The sequence below is a fragment of the Scomber japonicus genome, chromosome 10 (assembly GCF_027409825.1).
Source record: "Scomber japonicus isolate fScoJap1 chromosome 10, fScoJap1.pri, whole genome shotgun sequence".
Classification (NCBI taxonomy): domain Eukaryota; kingdom Metazoa; phylum Chordata; class Actinopteri; order Scombriformes; family Scombridae; genus Scomber; species Scomber japonicus.
In genome coordinates, this window is record NC_070587.1 from 7,549,316 (window position 1) to 7,574,744 (window position 25,429).

The 25,429-nt window shown below is 38.1% G+C and overlaps 2 protein-coding genes across 2 annotated transcripts; one reads left to right on the top strand and one right to left on the bottom strand.

Moving 5' to 3' along the window:
• Positions 1-1,523: 1,523 nt before the first annotated feature.
• On the top strand, positions 1,524-16,812 carry ceacam1 (CEA cell adhesion molecule 1). Its single transcript, XM_053326945.1, has 17 exons — positions 1,524-1,631; positions 2,991-3,323; positions 4,785-5,063; positions 5,313-5,579; positions 6,240-6,518; positions 6,779-7,045; positions 7,947-8,225; positions 8,472-8,738; positions 9,391-9,669; positions 9,927-10,193; positions 11,852-11,913; positions 12,058-12,130; positions 12,382-12,648; positions 14,257-14,529; positions 14,631-14,885; positions 15,171-15,282; positions 16,809-16,812. Exons 1-17 carry the CDS (start codon positions 1,586-1,588, stop codon positions 16,810-16,812), a joined length of 3,609 nt encoding a protein of 1,202 aa, XP_053182920.1. The 5' UTR covers positions 1,524-1,585.
• Positions 16,813-22,934: 6,122 nt separating this feature from the next.
• LOC128366262 (carcinoembryonic antigen-related cell adhesion molecule 1-like) lies at positions 22,935-24,278 on the bottom strand. Its single transcript, XM_053326947.1, has 3 exons — positions 23,987-24,278; positions 23,427-23,681; positions 22,935-23,090 (listed from the first exon to the last, which is right to left on the bottom strand). The coding sequence occupies exons 1-3, from the start codon at positions 24,276-24,278 to the stop codon at positions 22,981-22,983; spliced, it is 657 nt and encodes a 218-aa protein (XP_053182922.1). The 3' UTR covers positions 22,935-22,980.
• Positions 24,279-25,429: the final 1,151 nt, after the last annotated feature.

Consider the following 25,429-nt stretch of genomic DNA (forward strand, 5'->3'; position numbering starts at 1 on the left):
TAGAGTAAAGTTTCCTAGCTTGTTATTTTGTCACTCTGTCAAGGAGGTTAGAGTCAATAAAAGTCTGCCTTAACAGTCCTTCCTCTGCATCTGAGTCCTCATTCACGTCCAGATCTGACAATTTCCTACAATGTAACACTAACACTCAAATGCATTTTTCTTCCTTTTTTTCCCCACTTGTTTTTAGAGATTTTGTTCTGCTTAGTACGTCTTGATTTGTTATCAGAATGACTTTTTTGAATAGGAACAGATGAAAAATGAAGCGAGGGAGATATTTCAGACTTTTTTTGAAGAAGCATAGATTACACACATGAAGCCCAGACAGACCTCAGTGTGGTCAGACACAAGGAGTTTCTCTATCACCACCAGGTCAGCTCACACAGGGGCAGCAAATTGCATGACATTGTAACAATGGATATTTTGACAGATTAAGCATTATTTTGAATTTCAATTCAGTTTGTAACAATAGATGATTGTTTGTGTGGTGTTAATTTATGGCTTCTTTTTACAATGCATTTTCATCAAGGGATTAGAGTGACAGAGATACCTTTGCCTCCGAGAAAAAATTCTAGTCCCCCCCCCCCCCCCCTGCTCACAAGAGTAACTGTTATGTACTGCCTGGTCAAAATACTATCAATAATAGGATCAAGAAACCCAGAATAATAAATAGTGAAGATAAGAAATAGAGAATAATTAGCAGAATTTCTGGTATCCAGAACATACAGTTGTTTTTATTTGTAGTTATGCAAGTTTGGAGATCCACTGTTAGATTTAACTCTGCTTGGTGCTATTCATTACAGGGACGAGAATAAATGTCCACACGATTTGAAAATCAGTTGTTTGATTGAACTTTCCAGTCTTCTTCTTCTTGTTGAGATAAAGCAGAGGTGAGTAGATGTGTTGGTAACACTTAACAATAAAGTTATGATTATAGCCGTATCAAAGTAGGTACTTTTGAGTTAATGTGTGACATTTAGATGACGTGTTTTATATATTGAACAGGAAGACAGAAGGTCTGAGCAACTTTGAGAAGGGCCAAATTGTGATGGCCAGACAACTGGGTTAGAGTATCTCCAAAATGACAGGTATTGTGAGGTCTTCCAGGTATGCAGTGGTCATTACCAACCAAAAGTGGTCCAAGGAAGGACAACTGATGCACCTGTGACAGGGTCATGGATGTGTGTAGGGAGCAAAAGCTAGCCCGTCTGGACTCAATACAGAGTGAAGCAGCCATTGTAAGATCACTGAGTAAATCACTGCATGTTTAGAGTCAAAACATTGTGCTGCTGCTTTCTGACTTTATAAAAACTGAATTCTGATACAACAAATAACTCAAATTGTATTGTTTTTCAGTTCCACTTAGTCCATTTTATCAATTATTGACAGCACGATGATGCAGGTAAACCATTTAGAGGACGTGTGATGGGAAAACTGCGATAACACATTACTTCCTTATTATCCTTCATATACTGAGATCAACATTGTCACACTGAAAACAGCTGAAGGAAAGTTAAGGAGTTTGACACAAAACCTTTCCTCTCACAAATTTCTCTTTTTGGTCATACTTGAAGATACTTCAGATAAAATGGAAACAGCTTTGACTCATTTCATCCTCCTGGCAGTCATCTCAGGTGAGCTCTTATCACTTGATACAGAACATACTAAATGTTTTTCACAACCAAAGATATTTTTATACATATTGTCTCAATTTTTAATATTATACTTGAATTTAGATTTCATGTTGCTGATGATGAAATGCTCACAGTGTTGATGTTAATAGTAAAGTTTTACATTGTCTGATTATTTCTACAGTACTTTACAGACAGGCTTGATTTTAGAGCACTGTTTAGTTAGGGTGATGTTACAAAGAAAAGATTTGATCAAATAAGATGCCATGAGTCATGAGAGAGGGAGGGTTTTGTTTTTTACATTAACACCTAACACGTCCCTTTTTCACAATGTTCTGCTTACACAAATTGTACATTACTTTCATTAGCAAATGAAATTAACTTCATTTTAGTAGCAGATAACATAAAAAATAATGTTGTTTGAGGAAGAAATGTAGTAGAAATATCTTGATGAAACATTAAAAGTGTATAACTCCATTCTCTGAGTCACTAAATGTCCAAAATATAAATTTACCAGAAACACCAACATATAAAAACACATTTAAATATAAAATGAAAACAAAATATAATAAAAAGGAACACAAAAAACTCTGCATGGTAGTTCTGTTGGATTTCATTATGAAGGGTTAGGATTAGGACTCTGTGTAGTATCTATAGTAATCAACAAATAAACTAAACCTAATAAACTAACTACACTAAGTATAAAAGATAAAGAAGAAAAGACAGAACACAGCACAATGATTTGCAGTTACACTGAACTATCACTTCTAGACTGTCAGCACTAACACTAGAGGGCAATGCTCTACAACCTTTGTCATGACAGCCTCAGTGGGTTTATCTCATTATAGTTGGCAACACAATACGTAGCAGGTATGTTTTCTACACTGACACTGAGACATGAGTTATATAACTGCAGCAGCCAGAAGAGAAGACCACATTTGTTAAGACAGTCAGAGTTTGATGGTTGAACTTTTCTCAGCTGTACACATTTCACAAAGACCAATGGATATATTACCTTTACTTTGTTTTGTCTCTGTGGATCTTAATGGTAAGAATCTTGAATATGAGAGTTTTAAAGTCTTCCTCTCTTTCTGGTTAAAATACATGTTGTCACTGTTTGTTAGTACACTTGTTAAAGATTTTTGGTGATTGCAGAGAAACAGATAAGAACCACTTTCTGGTATCAAACTGTGCACACAATTCAATCAATGTCCAAAAAAAAGACAAAAAGAAAAACATGATTTGACTGTATGGGAGACTTTAAGACAGATATGTTTATGATGATGAAGTAAATTGTCCCAGTGTCTCATTTTGCAGTCCACTGATCTCAGTCCTTCTCTAACATGTAACTGTCTCCTCCAGGTTTAACCAAAGGAAGTGGTGTGTTGCCAGATGAACTGAATGCAGCTGTTGGAGGAGAAGTGATGTTCACCACAACAGTGACTCCACCAGAAACACCATTCCTGGTAGTGGTCTGGAATTTTGTTTTAAACAGTGTAGAAAGACCTATAATAACCTCCTACACTTCTTCAAACATCATTGCACCAGAGTATGAAGGCAGGATCATCCTCGACAGATCTACTGGATCTCTGAAGCTCATGGATCTGACTCTTAATGACATTGGACAGTACAGAGTTACTATTACACCAGATGGAGGACAAGCGATAACAGGACACACTGAACTGAAGATATTTGGTGAGCAGATGTTTCACATGAGCAGCAGTTTTAAATGTTGAATGTAGAAAATAAATAACAAAAGAAATATACTTTGAGACCAATAATGTAACATAATTGACATCATATGATTACATTATATGACTCATTTAATCTGTGAACATTTTGTTGACAGTTTTCAACTACTAGTAAAATTAAAATATTTGCTTCATGCCTGAAATATGAATATCTTAGTGAAAGGTGCACATGTAACAGAGTGTTAACAGAGTGTTACATAAAGAAGTATAACGTGTTCAGTGTTACAGGAGCAGCATAATGTCTGAGATATGAACAACAGTAGGGTTTCACTTCACTACACAGATGCTGACATAGATTCTTTTTTCCTTGTATGACCTCCAAAGCCTGACATTAACACTGTTCAATACAGAAATACACATGATAGATACTCAATGGTGGTGAACGTACATGTTTAGCACCCAGTTTTTATGGCAAGTCCAAGTCTGTCACAGCAAGACAATTCTCAGGTTATCATGAACACATAACAAGTTGGGATATGAGCAGCTTTGTTTCCTAATTGAACTAAACTTGGCCTCCAAATAACCAACATGTACGCTGTCCTCTGTCTTATTTGTTATGTTGCTCCAGGATGTTACCACAGAGTTGTCTCCAGTTGGTGCAAAATGCAGCTGCTCGCCTCTTAACTGGAGTACGTAAGAGGGAGCACATAACGCCCATCCTGGCATCCCTCCACTGGCTACCTGTGCACTTTAGAGTCCATTTTAAGATTCTTTTATTTGTTTTTAAATCTTTAAATGGACTGGCCCCGCTCTACCTCTCTGAGCTCCTTCACCCCCGCGCTCCTACTCGGTGCCTCAGGTCAGCTGATCTGCTGCTCCTGGAGGTACCGAGGTCAAAGCGGAAGCTCAGAGGGGATAGAGCTTTTTCTGTTGCTGCTCCTAAACTATGGAACGAGCTTCCTTTAAATATTAGACAAGCGTCCTCACTGTCTGTTTTTAAAACTCGTCTTAAAACCCATTTTTATTCCTTGGCTTTCAACCGTGCATGAGACTCTGCTCCTGTTTTAGTGTTTTATGGTTTGTTTGTTTGTTTATTTTAATTAGTTTTATTGTTTTTAATTTGTTTTAAAAACAATAAACAATTATCTTAGTATTTATTTCCTGTTAATTGTTTTTACGTTTCCTGTGTTATTTTTATGTATTTATGTACAGCACTTTGTTTAAGCTGTGGTTGTTTTAAAGTGCTTTATAAATAAAGTTGAGTTGAGTTGAGTTGAGTTACTACATCAACAGTTGGGTAATCAAGTCCAAAGTCAAAGTCAAATCGAAAATCCAATTTTTTGTCACTTAAAGTTAAATATACTCAGCTGTGAATAGTCAACATGTTATATTTATAATGGGATAAATTTCACAGTAATGTAATATAAATACGAATAAAAATAATTATTGTGTTTTTCACCCACAGAGCCAGTCTCCAATGTGAAGATAACTGCCAGCAGCACAGACTTGGTGGAGTTCAACAGCTCTGTCAGTCTGTCCTGCTCTTCTTCTGGATCCTCTCCTTCTTTCCTCTGGATGAACGGCAGCTCTGAGGTTACAGCCAGTGAGAGAGTTCAGCTCACTGATGGAAACTCCACTCTTATCATAACCAATGTGACCCGCTATGATCAGGGACCATTCAGGTGTCATGTGTCCAATTTTTTCAGTAATGGCACCAGTGATCCAACAAATCTTTCCATCAGCTGTGAGTTTCTAACCTGCATGTACAACTTCTTATCCTTGCATTAAATGAATGCTAGGGCAACAAAGCTTCAACGACGCAGCTTGATTTATATTATTAAATATACTGGAATAGACTGGCATTAATGACATTTCATCACCTGTATTGCTCTTTGCTGCTGACTGACATATGAAGCTATTAAAAGCCATCAGACTGAACTAAGCTGACACTAACTAACATATATTTGCTTTCCCCCCTCTATATACCACCCAGTTGGCCCAGAAAACATCATTTTGAAGTTATCTCCATCTGAAGACCACTATGTGGAAGGGTCAACTATCAGACTGTCCTGCTCAGCTGACTCCAGACCTTCTGCTCAGTTTCAGTGGTTTCTGAATGGAGGCCTGCTGTCTGATACTGGACCAGAACTCACACTGATGAATATTCAGATGAGTCAGAGTGGGAACTACAGCTGTCAGGCCTTTAACAACAAAACTCTGAGATATCAAACATCTCAGCCTTCAGCTATAACTGTACTGGGTACGTTGCCGTAAGAAGCTGTATACACAGTGATATAGATAAAAGAAAAAACAAAACAAAATGAAAAAGATTGGATTCAAAGTGATCTCATGTAACAGAGTGTTACATAAAGAAATATAACGTGTTCAGTGTTACGGGAGCAGCATAATGTCTGAGACAAGAACAACAGTAGGGTTTCACTTCACTACACAGATGCTGAATGACCCCTGAAGCCTGACGTTAACACTGTTCAATACAGAAATACACATGATAGATACTCAATGGTGGTGAACATACATGTTTAGCACCCAGTTTTTATGGCAAGATCAAGTCTGTCACAGCAAGACAATTCTCAGTTTATCATGAACACATAACAAGTTGGGATATGAGCAGCTTTGTATTCTGTTCATTGTTTCCTAATTGAACTAAACTTAGCCTCCAAATAACCAACATGTACGCTGTCCTCTGTCTTATTTGTTATGTTGCTCCAGGATGTTACTACATCAAAAGTTGGGTAATCAAGTCCAAAGTCAAAGTCAAATCGAAAATCCAATTTTTTGTCACTTAAAGTTAAATATACTCAGCTGTGAATAGTCAACATGTTATATTTATAATGGGATAAATTTCACAGCCTGTAATATAAATACGAATAAAAATAATTATTGTGTTTTTCACCCACAGAGCCAGTCTCCAATGTGAAGATAACTGCCAACAGCTCAGACTTGGTGGAGTTTAACAACTCTGTCAGTCTGTCCTGCTCTTCTTCTGGATCCTCTCCTTCTTTCCTCTGGATGAACGGCAGCTCTGAGGTTACAGCCAGTGAGAGAGTTCAGCTCACTGATGGAAACTCCACTCTTATCATAACCAGTGTGACCCGCTATGATCAGGGACCATTCAGGTGTCATGTGTCCAATTTTTTCAGTAATGGCACCAGTGATCCAACAAATCTTTCCATCAGCTGTGAGTTTCTAACCTGCATGTACAACTTCTTATCCTTGCATTAAATGAATGCTAGTGCAACAAAGCTTCAACGACGCAGCTTGATTCATATTAGTGAATATGAATCAATCACAGACTGGCATTACTGACATTTCATCACCTGTATTGCTCTTTGCTGCTGACTCACATATGAAGCTATTAAAAGCCATCAGACTGAGCTAAGTTGACACTAACTTTACTTTTTGCTAATGTTTAATTTTCCCCCTCTATATACCACCCAGTTGGCCCAGAAAACATTATTTTGAACTTAACTTCATCTGAAGACCACTATGTGGAAGGGTCAACCATCAGCTTGTCCTGCTCAGCTGTCTCCAGACCTTCTGCTCAGTTTCAGTGGTTTCTGAATGGAGACCTGCTGTCTGATACTGGACCAGAACTCACACTGATGAATATTAATGGGAGTCAGAGTGGGAACTACAGCTGTCAGGCCTTTAACAGCAAAACTCTGAGATATCAAACATCTCAGCCTTCAGCTATAACTGTACTGGGTAAGTTTAAATGAAACATTTGTGTATGTTTATTTGTGTCTGTAACACCTGCTGTTAACATTGTGTCAAAACACCAATAATACATTATTTCTCTGTGATAATATGACACAACAGTTTTACTGTCCTGTCAAGTACAAGTAAAGCCCCAGGTCTGTCCCAACTGTTGCTTTCCCACATAACAAGTTTAAATGCAACTGTTTTATTGTTCCTTTGATGCAGACCATTGTAATGACATACAGTTAATTGAACACTAATAACATCTGTACATACATATAAAATCTTGTTATTCAAATGTAAGACTTGTCAAGCTAATCACATTCACTAAATGGTAAGGAGAATGTAGGCATGATCAGTTAATTGGTAAAATTAACTGTATGGTCCACCAACACTGGTTAAGCATTTAACTTCTGCTAGCACTAAGTATAGTGTTGTACAGAAGACCATGGGAGCAGTTTCTACCAAAACATAAAAGTTAAACATGCAGAGTGTGAGGAACAGCTGAACTAGTCCTTTCTGCTGTTTTACCTTTCAATCTTGAGAAAATCAAGTCTCAAACAGTCAAGTCTCACTGAAGAAAAGTCCAAATCAAGTGTCAATTCAACAGCTCTGATAAAAGACTGGAGAGTATTTATTTGCACTAGATGCATAGTTTCTGATCATACAGTTGTTGTGTTTAAATAATAAACAAGTAGTAGAAGAGAGGAAACACAATATTTAACTAGATACAGTTGTTTCTATTATGGCACTGATACCAGTCAGAAATGAACACTTTTTTTACACATTTAATGTAGAAGTTACTGGAAGTGTTTTCACTTCTGTGTTGAGAAGCTAGACTAAGCTAAGCCCAGAAGCAAATATGAATCATGAAAATGCTCTCTTCTAAAGTGTTTTTCACCCACAGAGCGTGTCACCAATGTAAAGATAACTGCCAACAGCACAGACTTGGTGGAGTTCAACAGCTCTGTCAGTCTGTCCTGCTCTTCTTCTGGATCCTCTCCTTCTTTCCTCTGGATGAACGGCAGCTCTGAGGTTACAGCCAGTGAGAGAGTTCAGCTCACTGATGGAGGCCGTACTCTCACTATCATCAGTGTGACCCGCTATGATCAGGGACCATTCAGGTGTCATGTGTCCAATTTTTTCAGTAATGGCACCAGTGATCCAACAACTCTTTCCATCAGCTGTGAGTTACTAACCTGCACAACTTCTTATCCTTGCATTAAATACATGTTAGTGCAACAGAGCTTTAAAGACAGGTTGATTTATAATATTGAATATGAACCAATCACAGACTGGCATAAATTACATTTCATCACCTGTATTGCACTTTGCTGCTGGCTGACATATGAAGCTATTAAAAGCCATCAGACTGAGCTAAGCTGACACTAACTAACAGATATTTGCTTTCCCCCCTCTATATACCACCCAGTTGGCCCAGAAAACATCATTTTGAAGTTATCTCCATCTGAAGACCACTATGTGGAAGGGTCAACCATCAGACTGTCCTGCTCAGCTGTCTCCAGACCTTCTGCTCAGTTTCAGTGGTTTCTGAATGGAGGCCTGCTGTCTGATACTGGACCAGAACTCACACTGATGAATATTCAGATGAGTCAGAGTGGGAACTACAGCTGTCAGGCCTTTAACAGCAAAACTCTGAGATATCAAACATCTCAGCCTTCAGCTATAACTGTACTGGGTAAGTTGACGTAAGAAGCTGTATACACAGTGATATAGATAAAAGAAAAAACAAAACAAAATGAAAAAGATTGGATTCAGAGTGATCTCATGAAACAGGGTGTTACATAAAGAAATATAAAGTGTCCGCTGTTACGGGAGCAGCATAATGTCTGAAATATGAACAACAGTAGGGTTTCACTTCACTACACAGATGCTGAATGACCCCTGAAGCCTGACATTAACACTGTTCAATACAGAAATACACATGATAGATACTCAATGGTGGCAAATGTACATTTTTATCACCCAGCTTTCATGGTAAGACCAAGTCTGTCATAACAAGATAATTCTCAGGTTATCATGACCAAATAACAAGTTGGGATATAAGCAGCTTTGTATTCTGTTCATTGTTTCTTAATTGAACTAAACTTGGCCTCCAAATAACCAACATGTACGCTGTCCTCTGTCTTATTTGTTATGTTGCTCCAGGATGTTACTACATCAAAAGTCCAAAGTCAAAGTCAAATAGAAAATCCAAATTTTGGTCACTTTAACTTAAATATACTCAGCTGTGAATAGCCAACATGTTATATTTATAATGGGATTAATTTCCCAGCCTCTAATATAATATAAATACGAATAAAAATAATTATTGTGTTTTTCACCCACAGAGCGAGTCTCTGATGTGAAGGTAACTGCCAACAGCTCAGACTTGGTGGAGTTCAACAGCTCTGTCAGTCTGTCCTGCTCTTCTCCTGGATCCTCTCCTTCTTTCCTCTGGATGAACGGCAGCTCTGAGGTTACAGCCAGTGAGAGAGTTCAGCTCACTGATGGAAACTCCACTCTTATCATAACCAATGTGACCCGCCATGATCAGGGACCATTCAGGTGTCATGTGTCCAATTTTTTTAGTGATGGCACCAGTGATCCAACAAATCTTTCCATCAGCTGTGAGTTACTAACCTGCATGTACAACTTCTTATCCTTGCATTAAATGAATGCTAGTGCAACAGAGCTTCAAAGATGCAGCTTGATTTATATTATTGAATATGAATCAATCACTGACTGGCATTACTGACATTTCATCACCTGTATTGCTCTTTGTTAACTGACATATGAAGCAATTAAAAGCCATCAGACTGAGCTAAGCTGACACTAACTTTACTTTTTGCTAATGATTGATTTCCCCCCTCTATATACCACCCAGTCGGCCCTGAAAATATTATTTTGAAGTTATCTCCCTCTGAAGACCACTATGTGGAAGGGTCAACCATCAGACTGTCCTGCTCAGCTGTCTCCAGACCTTCTGCTCAGTTTCAGTGGTTTCTGAATGGAGACCTGCTGTCTGATACTGGACCAGAACTCACACTGATGAATATTCAGATGAGTCAGAGTGGGAACTACAGCTGTCAGGCCTTTAACAACAAAACTCTGAGATATCAAACATCTCAGCCTTCAGCTGTAACTGTACTGGGTAAGTTTAAGTGAAACAGTTGTGTATGTGTATTTGTGTCTGTAACACCTGCTGTTAACATTGTGTCAAAATACCAATAATAGATTATTTCTCTGTGATAATATGACAAAGTAGTTTTACTGTCCTGTCAAGTTCAAGTCAAGCCCCATGTCATTCACACAATAAAATCTTGTTATTCAAATAGAGATATTACAAAACTTGCTCTAACAAGGAGGTCTGAGAATAAAATATGTTTAATATGGTCAATAGCAGAAAAATAGGCGCAGCTACCAAATGTTAGTTACTCATGCACAAATTTAAGACAGTTGTCAATCTAATCATAATCACTAAATGTAAAGGAGAATGTAGGCATGGTCAGTTAATAGGCAAAATTAACTGTATGGTCCACCAACACTGGTTAAGCATTTAACTTCTGCTAGCATTAAGTATAGTGTTGTACAGAAGACCATGGGAGCAGTTTCTATCAGAATATAATAGTTAAACATGCAGAGTGTGAGGAACAGCTGAACTAGTCCTCTCTGCTGCTTTTACCTTTCAATCTTAAGCCATGCAAGTCTCAAATAGCCGAGTCTCATTGAAGAAAAGTACAAATCAAGTCTCAATTCAACGGCTCTGATAAAAGACTGGAGAGTATTTATTTTACACTAGTTGCATATTGTCTGATCGAACAGTTGTTGTGTTTAAATATTAAACAGGAGAAGAGAGAAAACACAGTCTTTAGTCTTTAACTAGATACAGTTGTCTCTATTATGGCACTGATACCAGTCAGAGATGAACACTTTTTTTTACATTTAATGTAGAAGTTACTGGCAGTGTTTTCACTTAAAGTCCGTGTAAAGTAAGAATAAATATGTGTTCTGAGTTTGACATACCACAGAAAAGTGTGCTGTTAACCACCCTGCCAAATTTGAATGATTAAAAAAATATATGAAATTATGCTTCAAAGTTGTGTAAAAATCAGCCTCTGTCTCTGCTACCAAACGCTGTGGGCGTGCCCGCCGAGTTCACTGAAACCTCGCCCCCTACCAAGTGTCACCTGTCAATCAAGGTCACCACCTCTACCCAAAATATGGACGCTATGTCTGAGAGCTTTCTGCCCTTAGCTCAGCTGCGAGCTTGGCGGCTAACTCAGCTAACTGGCTAACTGTACACTGTAGTTGTAATAGTAGTGTTAGATGTAGTAACAATAACTCGCCACTAGGCAGGTTAACCACTGAGGAGAGCGGACTCTCGGCCTTATATAGTAGGGGAGGGGCCGAGGTCAGGGTTAGGGCACGCCACTATGTCACGGAGTAGCCCTTTTTTGCAGGATCAGAAAATCAGGAAAAATGAGAGGCTGAGAAACAGTTTAAGGCTCTATCTCCAGAATTCAGCACTGCATAGTTATCAGCCTTTTCATATGTTTTCTGTAACCATTTTCCAACATGTATAATATGTTTAGAAGTAAATCAATGAATTGACTTTACACAGACTTTAAGAAGCTAGACTAAGCTAAGCCCAGAAGCAAATATGAATCATGAAAATGGTCTCATGAATACTCATTGTTGTGTCATTAATCTTAGATGTGTTCCCACTTTCTAAATTGCTCCATACTACTGAGCCATGCTCCCTTTGCTACATTGTGGCAGGTATAAAATCAAAGTGTTTTTCACCTACAGAGCGTATCTCCAATGTAACGATAACTGCCAGTAGCTCAGACTTGGTGGAGTTCAACAGCTCTGTCAGTCTGTCCTGCTCTTCTTCTGGATCCTCTCCTTCTTTCCTCTGGATGAACGGCAGCTCTGAGGTTACAGCCAGTGAGAGAGTTCAGCTCACTGATGGAAACTCCACTCTTATCATAACCAGTGTGACTCGCTATGATCAGGGACCATTCAGGTGTCATGTGTCCAATCCTGTCAGTGATGGTACCAGTGATCCATCAACTCTTTCCATCAGCTGTGAGTTACTAACCTGCACACACAACTTCTTATCTTTGCATTAAATACATGCTAGTGCCACAGAGCTTTAAAGACGCAATATTACTGAATATGAACCAATCACAGACTGGCATTAATTACATTTCATCACCTGTATTGCACTTTGCTACTGACTGACATATGAAGCTATTAAAAGCCATCAGACTGAACTAAGCTGACACTAACTTTACTTTTGGCTGATAATTGCTTTTAACTCTCCATATACCTCCCAGTTGGCCCAGAAAACATTATTTTGAAGTTATCTCCCTCTGAAGACTACTATGTGGAAGGGTCAACCATCAGACTGTCCTGTTCAGCTGTCTCCAGACCTTCTGCTCAGTTTCAGTGGTTTCTGAATGGAGACCTGCTGTCTGATACTGGACCAGAACTCACACTGATGAATATTCAGATGAGTCAGAGTGGGAACTACAGCTGTCAGGCCTTTAACAGCAAAACTCTGAGATATCAAACATCTCAGCCTTCAGCTATAACTGTACTGGGTAAGTTGCCATAAGAAGCTGTATACACAGTGATATAATAAAACAAAAAACCAAAACAAAGTATTGGATTCAGTTATCTGCTTGTGATAGTGGAAGTTTGACACTGTATATACAGTGCTTGAATCAGCATTCACTCTCCATCAGGGGCCACCAGGGATTTTGGGCCCCATGAAAAGATGTCAAATTGGGCCCCAACATCAGGCACAGGACACGCCAACCAAAGTGCAATTACTGTAACCAAACCTCCAGAACCCAACAGGCCCATTCAAAACTTAAAATAAGTTTCTTGTAGTCAAATATTAACTCTACAATATTTACATACTTTCAACGTTCTGCATACAGTAGTTATTTACAATTTAAATGTAATCTTAATGATAAAATTATCTAATAATTAATGAATAAAACCTAAATATTAATTAATTAATTAAAATGATGAATTAATGTAAATAAATTAACATTACTATCTAAAGAGTGATATAACAAACAAAATAATAAAATCAGCACTAGATTTTGAAACCAAGTATTCATACCAACTAAGTTTACTTTCAAATCTTATCATTGAAAAGGATGACATGTCATTCAACACGATGCTCAATCTTCAGTTTGGAGTAGGGCTGGTTCATTATTTTGGGGGGACAGGAGGGCTGCTGAGCCTTTAGATACATCTGTTGGTCCTGGCACCAGGAGCAGGGACAACTGAATTAGTATGAATACCTTTCTAAAGGTTTACCTGCATTGATTAAACATCAGCTGAAAGACAAGTGAAGATATTAAAGATATTAACAATAACTAATGTTAGGAGAGCACAAGTAACATTAGCCTTTTTCACGATGCACTAAGTTTAGCTAACAGGTTCATTTCCACCACTCACGGATTAGAGCCACCTTTTTATATAAAGTTGAGTGATATATTGTCACACTCACTTTTTTTTTTTTTTTTTAACCCTGATTGTATTTTATGAAGCTGTTGAGACGTTATGTTCATGCTGCACTAACTCTTAATTCATTGTTAGCAAGTGTTCCTGGTTTGGATACAGGACTGAACCATTTCATGTAAACAGAGGGGGTTGTTTGGGCTTTGGATGGTTCATTTATGACAAAAAGAATAAAGACAAGCTGCTTGAACAATGTAAATAAAGTATTATTTTAATGTCTTTTAATGATGACATGGCAAGATTACACTCTGCATATTACAGATTGATCTAATGTAACAGAGTGTTACATTTAAAGTTACAGGAGCAGCATAATGTGTGAGATATGAACAATAATAATATAATAACCTTGTAGCATTTAGCTTGACTTTATATACAATTAACTTATATTTCAACACAAACCTAAATGTACCATAACCTTTACCTTGTTGCCACTTTCAACCAAGCTAATAAATCACTCTTTTAGTTTAGTCCAATGCCTTTTTATATCAAGTTACCATCAACTTTTCCGTTTTCCAAACCCTTTCAAAATGAATACATCCGTTTAACTGGAAGTGTCAAATCAGAAATAACAATTTTCAATCTAACAGAAGGAAAATTACATGTCACAAGTCTTCTAACTGTCTGATACATCATGTTGTTCACACAAAATGAAATGACTCTTCTTTCATCAACAGAGAGAGTATCTGATACTTCAATCAGACCTTCAACACATCAGCTGATTGAGGGGAACTCTGTCAACCTGACCTGTGATGGTGCTGGCTCCATCTTTACCAGAGAGTGGATGAAGGACGGCTCACCATTGACTCAGACTGACAACATGATACTTTACGATACAAACAGAGTGTTGTCTTTTCTCTCTCTGAAGAAAACAGACAGTGGAGAATATTTGTGTAAAATCAGCAACCCCGTCAGCAATGATGAAGCTAATTACAACATGATTGTTAACTGTAAGTAACACACAGTACATATGGACATTTTCCCCAATTGGTCTACTGTGTAAAAACACATTATTTGTTCTGGTTTAAACTTTCCATGTATTTGTTTTCAGATGGACCAGAAAATGTTCAAATCACAGGACCAAGTGAGATAAACGTGAAACAGACCTTAACATTAACCTGCTCTGCGGCGTCTACACCATCTGCCAGTTACACCTGGATACTGAATGGGACAAATATATTAAATAATTCTGATGTGTTCACTAAAGATGTGACTGAACTTTCTGACAGTGGCAACTACACCTGTCGAGCACTGAATGAAATAACTGGGAGAACATCATTTGCAGTTCATCGATTGTCTGTAACAGGTATGCAGACTTTGTTTATTGTAGATTTTGTTGCATCTCTTTGACATTTTGATTAAATTTTGGTTGTATTTTCAAACTGAACTTCAGATGTATGGTGATTGGTGATAATACCCGCTCTGCCCCTGATCCACAGCCGCCCCTTCTGCCTTTACTTCTAATAATAATCATGTGAAGACTGGCAAGCTTCCTACAGTTATTGATCTCTTCTGTAGATAATAAGCACGATGCATTCAATAGATTCAAGTTGAAGTGATAATACTTTTTATTTTGTTTCATTTCATACAGTCCCAGAGAAAGCTGGAGGTCTTTCAGCTGGTGCCATCGCTGGAATAGTAATTGCATGTTTGCTGGTTGTTGGAGGAGCTTTGGGTGGAGGGTTTTACATTTATAACAAAAAGTAAGTGAAAAATAGTCATCAAAATAATCACAAGTGGTAAAAGTGACTTTATCTTAATTGTAACTCAGCACTAATCTAATCGAACATTACAACATACTGAAAATCCACTGGACTATTTTTCATAGCTTCCTTACCTGAAATTCAAAATACAATCTTATCATGAAGCTGAGATTGAGTTGCTGTGGTTACTGTTTAGAAATATGTTTTAAAACCAATAATCCAAGCTAACAATGTTTTATTTCTATGTTTAGAAACGACAACAAGCCACAAAACACAGGTTGGTATTCATCTGATGGAACTTAACCCTTTGTAGGTCACACCAAGAAAATGGTATAAAAATATATTTATTTGCTTTTCCTACCTGTTTGGGGACATGACAACATAACACATTGATTTATTTTAAAATTGACCCTTAATTTTAATTTTTACAGGCCTCTACCAAACGGTTGAGCTAACCGTTCAGGGTAACAGTTCATTTTAAATACACTACGTAGCAGTGAGAAATTTAAAGATGAAATAATAGGCATTTTTAAGATCATAACAATTCTTATTGAATTTTGGTCTAACCAATTCACTACAACATATTTAGTAATCTGATCTGACAGCATTTCAGGGTTATTAATATTACATATCAGGTGATTTACATTGGTTAGCATTAGCATTTAGCATTAGGCTACCCTATTCGGTCATCTCAACCTTCTGGTTGAGCATGTTTTCAAAAGATTATTACAAATGTACAAAACTTTTTTAAAAATCTGTTAGGGACTCATAAACCCTCTGAGAGTGGATAAAATGAACAAATCTAACTAATCTCTCATGTCAGCAATGATTTTGGTTTTGTGTTTTTCTTCACTGGTTGCACACTAACATGGCCTGTATCTAGCAACCACAGCGCAACCTGGTGATCTTTTTGTGCATTATATGCCTCATACAAGTGATAAAGAAAAAAAAAAGTTTGTGTTAAATAGATTTAGATATCATGTCACAAAATGACCTGCAAAATGTTTCTAAACTCAGACTACTACAATCCTGTAGCAACATAGACAAAATAAAGACTAAATTAGAAGTGAATATAATTATCATTTGAACAAAAGTGCTTTTTTCTATAGAACAAGACGTACATATGTATGAGACGATTAGAACCGACAACAAGCCACAAAACACAGGTTGGTGTTCATCTGATCTAATTTGATGTTTTCTAAACTCAGACTATCACAATACTGTAGCAACATAGACAAAATAAAGAATACATTAGAAATTAACATAATCACAATGTCACAAAACTCTATTTTTCCACAGAGCAAGACTTACATGTGTATGAGAACAACGCAGCAATATATGAGAACACATAATATACTCCATGATCTTCTTTCCTTTTGAAGGTACAGTATGTTTTGATCTCGTTATTCTGATTCAGTGAAAAAGACATCTTAACTGGCAGAGCATCATGTTTTTATAAATGATAGAGATTATATATCAAAACAGCAACCCTTTGTCTTAATCAATGTGTTCATTTTGTCTTGCAGATAATCATCATCATCAGCATCAAGACTCCTTTATTGTGTTTTATGGGTGGCAGTGTCAGCTGATCAGTCGGTGCACCGCTTTGATCCACACTGAAATATCTCAACAGTTATTTCCACTAAACTTTGTAAAGACATTGATGTTTCACAGAAGATGAATCCTGTTGACTTTGATGACATCCTGACTTTTTCCTCTACAACCAATATGAGTTTCATATTGGTAGTTTTGAGTGAAATATCTCAGCTATTTCCATTAAATCACCACACTTGTGTCCCCCAATTTGTTGATCCCTTAAATTTTCATATAGCGCCACCATCAGGTCAAATTTATAAATGAAATAAAATACTTTGATTTATGGTAAAATACCTGCAGCAGCCTCAGCTGTGCAGTGAGTCAAATCACTTAGTTTAGCTTGTGAACAGGTTGTGGCCAACATTATACATGCTGCTGTAAATCAACATGTCAGCATTGTCTTTGTAAATATGTAAACATGTATATGATGTAAGTTATTTAGCTCAAAGCAGCACTGGGTCTACAGAGCTGCTAGCTGTAGTGTTGCTAGCAATAGATCACTATATAGACTCAACTGGTTTTGTTTATTTAGTTGGTTTGATTTTTTTTGTTTGTTTTTGTTTGTTTTCCAACAAGCAATATATGTTTTGTCTGTTGATCAATTTATTATTGAACAGTTGAGGGAAACAGGTCATTAATTTTTTCTCCATCTTTCAGTTCAATCAGTTTTGAACAATGATTAATCCACATGGGTTATAAGAAATCAGGTCAAAATGCTTTTCTGTGATAATGTAAATACACCTGTAGGTTCTTTAATTGATATTATTTCTCCACTAGCCTACTTGTAACTTTTTTTTTCCTTTTTACAGTGCAATTCAACTTGATAGTAACTTTATATCTGAATGTGTAATCATTAAACAACTAATAATATAAATGTGCTTAAATTTTCATTAATTTACTTTTTGACCACTTACAGTAAAAAAAATTGCACAACGAGATAGCATACGACTGCCCTGATAGGCCTTACACATTTTCACTGCTACTGTGTTCACAAACTGTAGCACTTCTGCTGAGTTTCTGGCCACTTAACAACAGGTTCAATATTAACTCTCATTTAAGCCCTGTTTGATATGCACCAGCCCTCAGCAGAGCAGGTAATAAAAAAGTACCAGGTACCAGGTACTATCCCTAGTGGAAACACAAAAAAAAACGGGTGGAGTCGAGTCGTCCTGGAACTGTGTAGTAGAAAAGCGCCAATTTACTCTTCTGCGAACGTCTCCTCCTTACCTAACTTAAAAACATGAACACAAGTATTGCCACGAAATAAGCATTCACTGGAGAAAAGCGCACTGATTATATCAGTTGACAGACGAGATAGCTAATTCATTTGACTAAAGTTTTTCAAGATAGAAACACCACTTTTTTTTTATAACCTCTTATTACACGTCCCTATTTTTTTCGTGTTAGCCTAAACAACATGCCCAAGTTGTGAGCAGCACAGATCCCACATAGTTAGAGACTCAGAGATGTGTCTGGTATCATTGGAAAGGAAACACTCTCAGGATTCTTGTAAAAGTGTCTGTGTGATTCTGTGACTTACTGACAAAGAGTGGCAGAGGTTACAATGATGGGGTTGTTTACTCGCCCATAGGTTTGCCTTTACAATGACATGTGTACAGACATTCAGGGACCTCTCAGCAGGATATAGACACAATGAGGCCACAGCCACATGTCTTGGCTTCATGCAGTCCAAATTTGGAGTCAAAAGACCAAACGATGAATTTTTCAGAGTTATTTTTCAACAGGTTTGTCCATGCGTTTTCCTCAGGTCCTTTTTGGAGACTCCAAATGGACACTTGGTTACCAAAGCTGTATAACCACAATCAAACACCTATAACTACAACCCCTTTGCCTACAATCACAATCTTGGTCTCTAATGAAAGCTGACACCATATTATTATTATTATTATTATTATTATTATATATTATATTATTATATATAACCTTTTTTTGTTTGGCCATATCTATCTATCTATCTATTTATCTATTCATCTATTTATCATCCATCTATCCATCTATCTATCTATCTGACTGACTGACTGACTAACTATCTGACTAACTAACTATCTATCTATCTGTTTATTTTGCTATAAGTCAAGTCGAAGAAGAACCAACCGTGTACCAAAATGCCGAGTGCGTAATGATATATGGTTCAACTCTTTTACGCACAGGGCGCACGCCGGTTACGCTTGAAGTTTGTTTATGGACAGCCAAACTGATAGCTTAGTGTCATACACCGTTGGAAACCTCAGACTATTGGCTAAAAGGTTATCAACTTCATTTCACCGAATATTTCCATTGGCTAGAACAGCAGTCAATCAAAGCCATGTCGTCATTGTCGTCGGTCACATGTCCTCATTGGCTTTGGAGACATGTACTGCCTAATCCTAAACACTGATTGGCTTGTGTGTGGTGTCGTCAGAAGCAGATGAGGCTCACGGCCGTAAACATCTAGTCACGTGTACTCTGAGATGGACGCGCAGGTCAGGAAATGACGTACACGGACCGTATATGGTTTGTTATTTGTGTTATTACGTTACGTGTTGGACTAAATTCATGGACATATTGAGGAAAGTATTTCGGTTTTATGGAAACGGATTTCATATTTCACAAGAATGGATATTTGGCGAGCTGTACAGAAAGTCCTGAGTCATAAGATGATCGTTGTGGATAAAGGGAAGACTTTGAAGGTATGTAGCATTATAGCTTTTCTCACTTAGCTGAGTGGCTAGCCGTGCTAATCGCTAATACTATTACGGCTGTGAGCAACCATATAAGTCGTGAGTGGTCTTGAATGAATCAGGAGAATCTAGGCTTTCTAACAATGTACGGCATGAATATATATGTTTAAGGGTTGGTGTAAAACATTCAGAAGAACGTGTGGCTACCTCCTAACATCTGTCCCATCCCGTAGACGGAACAGCGTGCGTTAAGAGGTTAAAATGAACACAACCTCTTGGGGCGGCTGTGGCTCAGGAGGTAGAGTGGTTGTCCATCAATTGGAAGATTGATGGACTGGCTCCTCCAGTCCACAAGTCGGTGTATGCTTGGGCAGAATACTTAACCCCAAATTGCTCTTGTTGCTGCTCCAACTGTATGAATGGTTAGTTTCCTCTTGATGAGCTGGTTGGTACCTTGTGTGGTAGCCTCTGTCATCAGTGTATGAATGTGACATGGGTGAATGAGACATGTAAAAGTGCTTTCAGTGGTCATAATGACTAGAAAAGTGCTATAGAAGTACAGTCCATTTACCATTTACTCTATAATAGTACTCATGTGTTTAAACCATGAATTTGAACCAGGTGATTATTTGTTTGAATTAGCCTCTGTAATGAAAAGTAAAATGAAGGAATTTACAGTGCTGAAAAAAGCCCATTGTTTCATAACATATCAGTGTATGGACTGGACCTGTTGGTTGCCACATGTGTGCCAAACAACCCCCAGAGAAATGAGACAACCATCCCCAACCGACTTCTTGACAAATGTTTTTACCACATGGTTTTGGCCTGTGAGCTAAAAATGAACTCAAATCAAAGCAATTACCTTTGGCTTTTTTTAAATTTATTTTTTGCTTTTATGCCTTTATTCAGACAGTAACTGGCAGAGAGGCCAACAGGAAACAGGGAGAAAGAGTCCCAGGTCAGATTTGATCCAGGGACGCTACAATTATGTGACATGTGCTCTAACTACTCGGCCACCAGGGTGCTCCAACAGGAGTTTGATTTTTAAATGACTAATAACCTACAAGCTTTTAATACAAAAACAACACCAACATGAAAATCTACTCTGACCCTTAAAAATTACAAAATATCTCCTCACTTCAATGTTTTGTGTGTTCTAACAAAGTGACCAGTGCAAAATGGGCAGGATGCTAGGCTAACTATCTGATATCAACATCATGTCACAGCACCCTCTAGTTTGTCTGTAATAAGCACTGTGACAACCAACCCCCGTCTCCCCTACAGTATGCTTGTGGAGTCTTATATGTTACTAGAGTGGTCCCAAACATTTCACTCAAGCAAACAGAATGAACTAATTCTAACAAGGGAACAAGAAAGCTATTATATGTGGTGTATCCCAAATAAAAGGGCATCATTGCTCTTGTGCTGACTTCAGTCAGGGCAATAACAGTTAATCATTAACTACTGCTAAAGTACTTTGACTAGATAAACCCAAGTCTAAATTAGCCCTCCACAAAGTAGCAGAAAGGGAAGTGCAGGTTTCTCTGACCAGATCTCTACAGATTCTGGTCTCCAATCTGACCTCATTAGAGGATCCGTTCTGCTGTGTTCACTTCTTGCGGACCTGGACCTGAGCGTAGACTGTTGCATCAGTAGTATCAGGCTGATGAGCTGGCCTCTTCGTTCGCTGCATGTGGACATCATAGCTTGGAGGGGAGGATGCAGCAGCAGGACCCCTGTTCACTTGGTTCTGAGAGCGATTCTGTAGCCCGAGGTGGACTGTCAAACCATCATTGTTGTGGAAAAAACGGTCTGCATATTTCAGCTCCTAGTAAAACAAAAGAGTTGTTGGAAAACATGTAACAGTTTTGATGAAAGTTCAGGTCAGGACATATCATAGTCTCTGTTTGAAATTCGCTAAAAGCTAACTTCACAGATAAAATATTAACAGTTTCATTAATATTTGGCTTGTAGGCCCAAAGACAAGCACACATGTACACTTCTACTTCAATGTTTGAGCTGAAAATCTTCTTCTGGGTTCAAAGTCTGACTGTCATTGTCATTTCATTGTAGTAAACGCTGGTCCTGAATCTGATCAATGGAGGAAGAGAGACTCTTTGAACTAACCATAGCAAACCCGATCACACACTGGCCAATAATTTAATGTATGTACACTATATGTATTGAGTTTTGTGTCATGTGCAGTTCCATATGTATTTCAGTGTAACGTTTTATGTATTTCGATGGCCCATCAAGGGGACAAGCACAACAAACTAGCTGCTCTGGCATGTGACATTAGTTCTTACATGTCCCTATACAAATACACTTTAAGTAAATAAAATGTGGCAAGTAATAAAAAATTATATTTCCATCAAGTCTCTGCTAACAGTATATTTTTAACATTTCATGCATTTACTTGAAACTTACAATAATGTTACTACAAATGTCTTTATAATGAATGTGGGTTTGTGTGGTTTTGGTGGGAGAACTAAGTGCATGTAAACCATTGGTGACATTTTACAGTACCAGATCTTCAGAGTATGCTGCGTTCTCCTGACCTTCACCGCCTTTAAGATACAATATATAATCAGTACTTACAGGAATTCAATTCTGAGAGTATATAATACTGTATAAATTATACAAACATATAAAATTAGCACGTACACGTAATCATTTTGTATCTACTCCCTTTGATGTTTCTTGATAACAAACACATAAAATCTTGTCTTAAACGTAGCTGTTGTGGAGGAGCTGTTTCCATTAGAGGATTTTTTTAGTCCTGTTTAAAGAGATGATGAACCGTTACCATGTAAATTAGATATCAGACATGCATTATCTGACTTTGTAGACTTTATGGTAATGATAACACCATTATCTACTGATTGATTAGGTAAGCACTTTGATCTGCTTCTGATTGCATTAAATCAGTGTTGCTGGTCATACGTGTCCTAAATGTCAGAAGACAAAAAATAAAAAACAGACAAACAAAAAACAACAAAACAAAGAATAAGTAATTCTTGCATGACGTACAGTGTTGTTCTTTCACAGAGAGCTTCACTGTGCATTTTATCAGACATTTTAAATTTGATCTCCATACATTGTAATGGTTTTTGAACAGTTTCATTTTAGAGTTTTGTGACCCTTATGACAAAATTGCTTGAATTTATGGTGACCCATGTAATCTACCACAGGTTTTTTTTAGTTTGTTGTTTTTTTAAGTCAAACAACATGAATAAAAGCTTAAATCAGGATTAGGATTACAAAGAAGAGAATATATCGTGAGACTAGCAGACGCTGTACATAGGCTAGTGACACTTTCTTGAATAACAACCTGTGTTACCATACTCTAATTGTGATTGATACTTCACATTAAAAAAAGAAGACAAATGCTGCCTCTTTATATCTCAAAGCTATTCACCACTTACTGTTTTTTATAAATGAAGTATCCTCCAGCAGCAGCTCCACAGATAACAAAACATGTGATTACTATTCCAGCAATGCATCCAGCAGAACATGTAGATGTTGTCTTCTCTGTAAAGGTACACATTTAAGAGGGATAAGATCAAGATTTTAACACCACTTATGTAATTTTACAGTTATTAGTGCCTGTTTGTTAAGTGCAGAGACTGAGGCCTTGATGCCTTCTTTGGCAGGAGTTTCCTGTTGCTGAATGATTGTGCAGCTTGTTGTTGCTTTAGCAAACATGCTACCTCAAATCAATATATTTTAATTTAGTTGGTAATAAAATATGTAAGTAATATTTTCAGGAAGCCTGCTAGTCTTCACATTATTAGATGTATAATACTGTATGTTAATCAAAATGTCAAAAAGCTGCAACAAAATCTCCAATAAACAAAATCTGCATACCTGTTACAGACAATCGATGAACTGCAGATGATGTTCTCCCAGTTATTTCATTCAGTGCTTGACAGGTGTAGTTGCCACTGTCAGACAGTTCAGTCGTGTTTTTAGTGAACACAGCAGAGTTGTATAATATATTTATCCCGTTCAGTAACCAGGTGTAACTGGCAGATGGTGTAGACGCAGCAGAGCAGGTTAATGTTAAGGTCTGTTTCACGTTTATCTCACTTGGTCCTGTGATTTGAACATTTTCTGGTCCATCTGAAAACAAAGTTTAAACCAGAACAAATAATGTGGTTCTAATATGTTTCCCCCCTTATGCAAGTTAATGTGGTGGACAAAATATTAGAAATACCATTCAATATAATGCACTTCAGTACAGCCACACCACCCACTACGATTTCGATAATAAACAGTGAAGTCAATTATCACCTTTCTGATAATGTCAACAAAAACTGAACATGTCTTTAAGGTATGATTTTTGGCAGAGCTGTTGTATTGGATTATTTTAGATTGCACAGGTGTACCTAATGAAGTGAGTGAATACTGTACTGTGTGTTACTTACAGTTAACAATCATGTTGTATTTAGCTTCATCATTGCTGAAGGGGTTGCTGATTTTACACACATATTCTCCACTGTCTGTTTTCTTCAGAGAGAGAAAAGACAACACTCTGTTTGTATCGTAAAGTATCATGTTGTCAGTCTGAGTCAATGATGAGCCGTCCTTCATCCACTCTCTGGTAAAGATGGAGCCAACACCATCACAGGTCAGGTTGACAGAGTTCCCCTCAATCAGCTGTGTTGAAGGTCTGATTGAAGTATCAGATACTCTCTCTGATGATGAAAGAAGAGTCATTTCATTTTGTATGAACAAGATGACGTATCAGACAGTTAGAAGGCTTGTGACATGTAATTTTCCTTCTGTTAGGTTGAAAGTTATTTCTGACTTGCCTTAACAAATCCTCAAAATGAAATGGGTTAGGGTTAGGGGTATTCAGTAATGATTTTAGTTGTGAGACTAATGAAAGTTGAATATTATCATGAAATGCAAATGAATATTTTGTTCTGATAACTGCTTGTTGTCTATGTAAAAGCAAAGAACAACAATTGTGTAGTGCAGGAATGTATTTACACATGTTATTAGTGTTTCTCCTCTTTTAACTATTCAGCACGACCATTCACCTTACGTCATTGCAACGGTCTGCATCAAAGTAACTAAAAGAGATTGATATTTGTCCTGGCAAACTGTGTCATATTATCACATATAAATATATCCATCCATCCATCCGTCCTCTTCCGCTTATCCGGGGTCGGGTCGCGGGGGCAGCAGCCTAAGCAGGGAAGCCCAGACTTCCCTCTCCCCAGCCACTTCGTCCAGCTCTTCCCTCTTCCCAGGGGATCCCGAGGCGTTCCCAGGCAAGCCGAGAGACATAGTCTCTCCAGCGTGTCCTGGGTCTTCCCCGGGGTCTCCTACCGGTGGGACGTGCCCTGAACACCTCACCAGGGAGGCGTCCGGGAGGCGTCCGGGAAGCATCCTGTTTTAGATGCCCGAGCCACCTCATCTGGCTCCTCTCGATGCGGAGGAGTGGTCTACTCCGAGCTCCCTCCGGATAACTGAGCTTCTCACCCTATCTCTAAGGGAGAGCCCAGCCACCCTACGGAGGAAGCTCATTTCGGCCGCTTGTACCCGCGATCTTGTTCTTTCGGTCACTACCCAAAGCTCACGACCATAGGTGAGGGTAGGAACGAAGATCGACTGGTAAATTGGGAGCTTTGCCTTTCGGCTCAGCTCTCTCTTCACCACGACGGATCTGTGCAGAGTCCGCATTACTGCAGACGCCGCACCGATCCGCCTGTCGATCTCACGCTCCATCCTTCCCTCACTCGTGAACAAGACCCCCAGGTACTTGAACTCCTCCACTTGGGGCAGGATCTCATCCCCAACCCGGAGAGTGCACTCCACCCTTTTCTGGTTGAGGACCATGGCCTCGGATTTGGAGGTGCTGA